This window comes from Apaloderma vittatum, unplaced genomic scaffold, assembly GCF_000703405.1.
Source record: "Apaloderma vittatum isolate BGI_N311 unplaced genomic scaffold, ASM70340v1 scaffold6935, whole genome shotgun sequence".
In the NCBI taxonomy this organism is placed as follows: domain Eukaryota; kingdom Metazoa; phylum Chordata; class Aves; order Trogoniformes; family Trogonidae; genus Apaloderma; species Apaloderma vittatum.
Genome location: NW_009715420.1, coordinates 87,111 through 94,924, shown reverse-complemented (window position 1 = coordinate 94,924; position 7,814 = coordinate 87,111). Strand labels below are relative to the sequence as shown.

At 41.7% G+C, this 7,814-nt stretch overlaps 1 protein-coding gene across 1 annotated transcript in view; it reads left to right on the top strand.

Moving 5' to 3' along the window:
* The window catches only part of MCTP2 (multiple C2 domains, transmembrane 2), a 108,777-nt gene extending 101,828 nt beyond the window's left edge, over window positions 1-6,949 (top strand). Inside the window, exons 21-23 of the mRNA XM_009869135.1 lie at window positions 1,891-2,000; window positions 4,505-4,602; window positions 6,881-6,949. Of these exons, the coding sequence (XP_009867437.1) occupies window positions 1,891-2,000; window positions 4,505-4,602; window positions 6,881-6,949 (277 nt within the window). The remainder of the gene's footprint in view (window positions 1-1,890; window positions 2,001-4,504; window positions 4,603-6,880) is intronic.
* The last annotated feature ends 865 nt before the right edge of the window (window positions 6,950-7,814 follow it).

Below are 7,814 nucleotides of genomic sequence, written 5' to 3'. Positions count from 1 at the left end.
TGCTGATGCCACAGGGAAACCCAAAGACGATTTTTCTGGGTCTCATTGCAAGGGCAGGCAGATGGGATATCCCTGACCTTACAAAACAGGGAGGTGAAGAGTGCCCCCCCAAAAAAATTCCCTCACACAAACTTTTATAACCCAATCTTTACTGGAGCTTAATTGACCCACATTGTTTTCTGTTCTGAACACAAAGTGACGGTTTGTGATCAGGCCTCTTTAATGAGGAGCTGGGTTCAAGCTAAAAATACTGTGAACACATGTGCCTGTGGTTCTGTGCTGGACACCCCAGCTGGGGTGGAAGTGGCCCAAAGATGTATCCCAGTCTATGAACAGGGCACTGTTCTGCCCAGCTGCGTGGCAGGAAGACTCAGAGTGCTTACACACTGTTAATCCTTGTATTCATTTTGGTAACAATGGTGATAAAGAACACATTGGGTATTAATGTGAATTTGTTGGGTATTAATGTGAATTCCCGATGTAATTTCAGAAGAATTCCATTGTAACTCAACAGTAATGTACCATTAAAAAATTGCCACCAAATTTTTTTCTGTAAGTGACAGACTGAATTGTGCTACAGTTTCCGTCTGTCACTTCACTTAGACAATCATAGGGAGTTTTAATAATTTAACTGAATTGAGCTGTTTTGCTACTTTTTTTACTTTAACTTAAGCTACGTTGATTGATAATGATGGGTCCTCTCCCACCTATCTTTACTTAATATTTAATACATCTATTGAAGCTTAAAAGTAATTCTTTTGGCGTCCTATTAATTTTATCTGTCAAGGGAATTTCGTCGTATTTTATAGCCTGATAAGTGGTCCACGTTGATTCTTTTTTCCTACTCCCCATCACCATGATGTGATGAAGTTAGCAGGCAGTTTGTATGAAATAGAGATACCCAGATCTGTAAATCCACCTATGAACTAATTGGCTTTCACGTAGTCCAGGTGTGTCAATGTTTGGTGGGTGCTGTAGAGATGGATCTTACAAGGGCACAGGGGGATAAAGTAACCTCAAAGCTCTGTTAGCAGTATCTACTCACCTTAAGTCTATTGTGGGCTTACAGGTGAGTGGTGTGAATGAAAGAAAATCCTGTTTTGTGCTACAATGCTGCTCAAGTCTGAATGCCTGTGGTGGCTGAGCCTCTTGAGAGTGCTCCCTTTGGGAGGTTTGTGGTGTGCAGAGCCTTGGACTGCTGCTCGCATACTATAGCTTGCCTGAACAGCCTTCTATATTCAATATAGTGAGAAATTGTTGAAAATGTAATGAAATAAAAGCAAATATATCAATAATGAGAGAATTATATAGAATGTTAAACCCTAACAGCATACAGAGAAATTACTTCAACTGCTCTTTTAAGGTTTAGCATCAGTCCTAATTAATGCATTCCAAGTTACTGGCAGGCTTGAGTCTGGCTACCTGCCCCACCTGAGTCGTGCGCTGACACGTATCCCATGTCATCTCCACTGTGGCACAGTGGAGCCAGCTCAGATGACTCTCACATCTGCAACATGGCCTCATGTCCAGATCAGATAGTCCACCCATGAATAATGGAGAGGTGACTGGCAAGCATAGATGTGTGACAAGTGAGACATGTATAAGAAGAAATGAAACGAGCTCGTTACATGCCTAACAACTTCACTGAGCTCCCCAGAGACTATCTCCTCTTTCCTTATCACGATATCTGCCTCTCAGATATCTCCCTTAATCCATTAACGCATCCAGATGTAGGAATCTGCTTATCCACCTTCCAAAGGGTCTGCGATTTACAGTGCGTTTGAATGCAGCGAGCACTGCAAAGAGCTCCTTAAATTATTATTGGACAGCAGAGTACAAGCAGCGTCCAAGAGCAGAAACATTGAGAAGGATCGTTGTTTTTCTTTACAGCACATTCAACTGGACGGTGCCTTTCCTCTCTGTCCTGGCCTGCTTGGTCCTGGCAGCAGCAACAGTTGTTTTGTATTTTATACCACTGAGGTACATTGTTTTAATCTGGGGTAAGTACTCGACCTTGTCTCACTTGCATGTAATAAGCACAGTGGATATCTACAGAATGAAATCAAACAAGCTTTAGACAACCTGCTACACAGACAATCACGTGCTGTTGCTTAGAGGTACATAAATATGCTATGAACTTATAATTATTTCTTCTTTTTCCCCCCCTCTGGGTGATTTGATGATCTGCTTTTCTTAGGGTTCTTCATAAGCTTCCAACAGCAGCACAAGAAGAGCATTAGTCTAGGAAAACTGTTGTTTTTGGTATTATTATGATGATGATGTAGAGGAATTACCTTCCTGGAGACTCCCAGCTGGGAAATGGTAGGGAGTGGACAAGGTGTGTTTGAAGACCTGATCTATGAAGGTCTGGACCCTACGAGCCTTTTGGGTCTTAACTCTCCTGCAGCTGGGAGGGGCTGTGTGAGCAGGACCCCATGATCCAACAGGAGGCACTGAGCATCTCTGTGTCATGGGTCAGAAAATATTTGTGTGAAGGTGCATCGTGAAGTAAAAGAGGAGCTTTGAAAAACAAAAACTTTCCTGATGATGTTACGAAGCAGAGTAAGATAATCTTTTGCAAAAGGAGATGGCATTCCAACTGTTTGAAGACTTTCTTTGTCCCAAAATGGCCTTTTATCTTGTAAAGGGTGATACCTTTTATCTCAGCCTGAGAACTTAGTGCAGGTAATCCTCTTGAACCACTGAAGCTCAGCCCTGGTGTAGCTCTGGGTTGTAGGGACCCCCCCATCACCTGAGCCATCTGCTGCTGCCTTGGCTTTCCTGGATGTAGAAAAGGGAGGGAATGAGAAGGTGGCAGTACAAAAAGCTGCTCTTGGGCAAAAAAAAAAATAAATGAAATAAAGGATTAAATCAAAAGAAAGGGCAAAAGGGAAGGAGAGAAATTGCTAGGAGTAAAAAGTTCAGTAACAAAATATTGCTGTTGTATGGAAGACATGGTGAGTACATGAAAACTATACATCCGTTCAACATCATCTAGACTGACAGGGCCTTCAAATATGATACATGTTAAACAACTACCCTGTGGCAAGGCCTCAAAAGACCTTATGGTATTTTCTGTTTTTTAAAAATCAGCTACACAGAAAATAGTGTTGGCATTTTGCTACAAGTATACAGCTTAAAAGCGGAATCTCAGATGTGAAGCAGGTACATTTCAGACAGAGGAGGAGGCTGGAGCAGCCATCACATTGGAAATCACTTTCAGGGAAACTGCTGTGAGATTTTGCACAGGGATGTGATGGAATTGAATGCTGTGTTGCGATCCTCAGAGGCAACCGTCATTTGAATTCATTTGCTCTTCTTTAAAATGGGTTAGCTGATTCTCTTTGTGTAGAGCAAGTTTAGGCTGGACATTAGGAAGAAATTCTTCACAGAAAGAGTGGTCAGACACTGGAACAGACTGCCTAGGGAGGGGGTTGAGTCACCATCCCTGGATGTGTTCAAGTGTCGTTTAGATGGGGTGTTGGGTGATATGGTTTAGGGGTGACCTTGTAGTGTAGGGTCAATGGTTGGACTTGATGATCCCAAGGGTCTTTTCCAACCTGAATTGTTCTATGATTCTATAATGATCCGTTGCTCTTCTACCACACTTTTATGTAGCCACACCTGTAGCTGCTGTTACTCGGTGGGGAAGTGGTGGCAGTAGGTTAGATTGGCACAAGGGCAGAGCTGGGAAGGGTGCTCAGGTCTCTCACTTTCTCATCCCGGTCCATGCAATAGAAATGACACCGGACCCTTATCACTCCCTCTCCTCAAAGGGAGGAGAAGAGAAAGTCTCATGAACTCAACTGTAATATGAGCATTATACTCCCGCAGATCTTCTTTCCAGACTACAGACCACCTCTGGTAGCAAAAGCATAGCTAAGTCCATGGAGAAGCAGAGCACTGTTGCCAAATTATTCACCCCAAATGAACATAAAATAAATCTTGTGATAAGTTTTTACAGTTTTCCACAGCATCATGATGTGGCTAGCTTGTCAAATCTGGTTCTGCAGAGAGCAGAAGCTATGAGACATGATGCAGAAGGGAAGCTTGCATTTTCAGAAGAAGTGAAAGGAAAAAAGCCTTTATCCTGCCAATTATTTTCAGACCTTTCCAGTTCTCAGGGCAAGAGGAGTGGGAATGCCTTTGGTCACTTAGGATAACGGATGTAACAGCAGTCTGGGCTGCAAATTTGTGTGCTCTTCCTACAATATACTCCAGAATGAATGCAAACTGCAATCTCCTTTTGCTATGTTGTTGACAATAGAAGATTCCCAAATAAAGGAATAAGTTTCTAAATCATGCCCTTTGCTTCCTCCAGCAGACACTTGTGAGTGATTCTGTGTACTAGGGAACATGTGCATGGCTTTGTCTGGGGCATTGTTTTCACACTAATTTTTACTCATGAATTCCTCTTCCCTTTTTCACCTTGCCTGAACAATTTAGGAGGGAGGGAATAGAAAAGGGTTGTATTATTTTGTTTGGGTTTTTTTTTTTTTCCTAGGCATAAATAAATTTACTAAGAAGCTTAGAAATCCCTACGCCATTGACAATAATGAGCTACTAGATTTCCTCTCCAGGGTACCGTCTGATGTTCAAAAGGTAAGTAATGAATGGCCACCACTGAGAGCGGCTGGGTGCTCTGCTTGGGGAATGCAATGCTGGAGCACTTTTGAATAATGGAGATAAGGAATCAGGGAAAATCCACAAAGGGAGGAGGGAGGAGGGTGTTAGAAGAGATGGGAGCCAAAAATCCTTTGTCAGAAGGATAAAATGATTGCAGAAAAATTATCCTGAAAAAGACCTACTTAAAAAATGATCTGGAAAATCACCCAGTGTGGTTACTGAACTATGGTTTCTGTCACCTTTCTGCTCCGGTATTTGTACAGAGGGAAGAGAAAAATAGTCTCTTTGATAGAGATAACCATCCAAAAGGATTTGCTGAATTCTCCCTTTTCTCAAGTTGGGGGTAGGGGGGGTGGAAGGCATTATTTCAGTGATTTTGTGCTTGCTGTGGTTCTTTTCATATCAGCTGTCTCTCAAAAATCTTCCTTCCCACCCACCTTGAGCTCCAGGCCTCCCTTGGGCAATGCTACGCTCATCGTTTTCTTTAAAGAAAGCCTTGAGATGTGTATAAAATACTTAGCGGTTGATCAGGTCAATCTTCTACCATTATGGAATTATAACTTTTAATCTAACCTGAATCTATCCTCCCTCAATTTCAGTCAAGTCTCGTCTCTTCTCCTATTTCTTTTAAACAAGAACACTGTCTTCAGCAGTCTCGCCCATCTTCCTGGAAATTATTTGAACAATAAGTCCTTTAGAATGCCAGGTTCTGTTTATTTGTCTTGGAGTAAGGAAAACAGTCTTGCTGGGTAATGGATATAAAGGATTTTTTTCTTTTGTCTTAATCAACTGGAATCTGTGTCCTTGGGCCATGATCCCGAGGCCCTGGATCCCGTTGACATTGTACTTTCCTCTGTGAGTGGTGGCACTTTCACAGTGAGGTGATGCTCGCTGTGAATAAGGGGATCACAATCTCGCCTGTAGTGATTTTGCTCTGTTGGAGACAGAACAATAATTGCCCACATGCAGCGTCAAGGCATCTGGTACAAAACAAGGTTGGAAAAGGCTTCTGGTGACCTTGATCTCAAGAGGCCACCAGATTAGTTGGTGGCAGCACTAATAACTGGAGAGAAATCTTGCCGTAGACTGGTGGGAGGAAGAAAGCTAAACAGAAATGATCACAGAGACATTAAACTTCAGTGTTTTTTTATTTTTTTTGTCATTGCTCCTATAGAGCACGCTGGATTTGTAGTGATGGTTTGCATATGCCCTTGTAGTGTTTATGTTTAAAGATAAGCTGCTTTTCTATTTATGCTTTATTTAACATTTACATTTATAGCATTTCCTTGAGTGTTTTCTATCATTTTGGGATCCTTTGAGCTCTCCAAGGAAAACAATAACCATTTTCTATGGGAGGAATGATAAAAGTTCTTGGGATGGGGCAAAGCTTCTCAGAATTTTCCCCTAGTGCTAAAAATAAGTAAGCCTGTGTGGCAGCCACATGCTGTAGTGAATATTCATCCATGGCAGCTCCAAAGACCCTCTGTCTACTTCATTTTACCTACTATCAATGCATCATCATTCATTGTGGTATTATAATAAGTTAGAAATTACTTCTGCCTGTACACTAGCCTTTTACACCCCACACATGTTGCACAAAAGGCAGAGGAGGAGTTAAAATGATGGCACGTTCCGCAAAAGGTTCCTCATGATTTCAGTGGGAATACTCTTCCATAGCACAACAGACAATTTGGAGAGCACACCATCCTTGTCCATTGATCACACGTGTTTTAACCATTATATATTATATGAAATGATTTTGAAAGGTGCAGGCTGCTTTGTCCAGATTCTAGTTAGGAAAATATTTTCCTTCTCTGAAATGATTAAGTATGTCAGCATCCCAAGGTCTGTGTATGGTTTTGACAACTGTCATCTCACTGCGTATTGGGATCCACTTAAATTCAAACTCCTGAGAGAAGTTTATTAAACTTACAGGTTAATGCCAGAAAGATAAGAAAAACAACTCCCAAACCAAAACAAACCCAAAAGATCTAGCCTACATTGCCGAAATCAGGTAGAACCCCATGTATCTCATTAGAAAAATCTGCTTTTAATATTTTCGTTTCAAGAAATGATGCATGACTTCTCAAATCCTTCCTGCAATTAATCCCCCATGTTCCTGTGTTTAGAAAATGATTCATTACTTTTGAACCTTCCTTAGTTTCCCTTGGTTTGTCCTCAGGGAGCCATTAACACACACTGTAGTGAGCTAGAGTTACCTAACTGCAAACGTCATGTCTGTTTGTTTTTACAGGTGCAGCACGCTGAATTGAAACCATACAGCAGCTCCAGCCCCATTAGGAAGAAGCGGAGTGCGCTATAGGATGTTTCCCTCCTTCCCTTCTTCTTGCTTCAGGACAACACTACGATCACTACCACAGACTTTTCTTTTTTGTTGTTTTGAAGGCGTGTTTTTTGATAAATATCTATCTCGGATTGTCTTTTTTGGGTTGTCTTCTCCGGCATGATGGCAGCGTAGCCCCAAAAAAGAGTGAGGTGGAATGTATGAACTAGGTTGTGGGGTGAGGAGGAGAATGGGAGTGGACGGTGCAACTGCATCTTTCCCCCCTCACCCCTTGATTGCAGAGGCAAGGCTGGATGTGGCACCACTCCCCATTTTATGTAGGAAGAGATAATTCTGCTTAGTGTAGCAGGTCAGCTGAGCTGATGTGAAGAGATGCTCTGAACCAGTTTTTAACATATCCAACAGATTTACATTAAGATATGAAAGCTATTCTTTTCTGAGTTAAATCACTGTGCCTAGAAAGGTTTAAGCTCTGAATTAGTGAGTCTTTGATACCCATCTTCTGTTCAAGCAGTGTACATTTTAAAAAGTTTTTTATCATAATTAGCAGAAAGAGCTAGGAGCTCCAACAGTATCTCAATATTTCATCCAGCACTTGTGGTTTTCTTTTTTTTTTTTTCCCCCTCCTTCTTTATTTAAAGCCCACCCTGTGGTTAACTCTTTGGATACTGGAATCATCGAAGATCCATTGCTGGCAATGGATGCATGAGAACCTTCTGCCGTGAAAGGATTAAGAGATTGTAGAAAAGCCTAACTCACTGACCTGAAAAGACTCTGTTGACTTGCCTTTTATAATTCCATCTCATCAGATATTTTCAGCATAGCTGTTGTTTGCCTGTCTAAAGCCAGAGGGGTCAACACTATGGATCCAAGAGAAAAAACA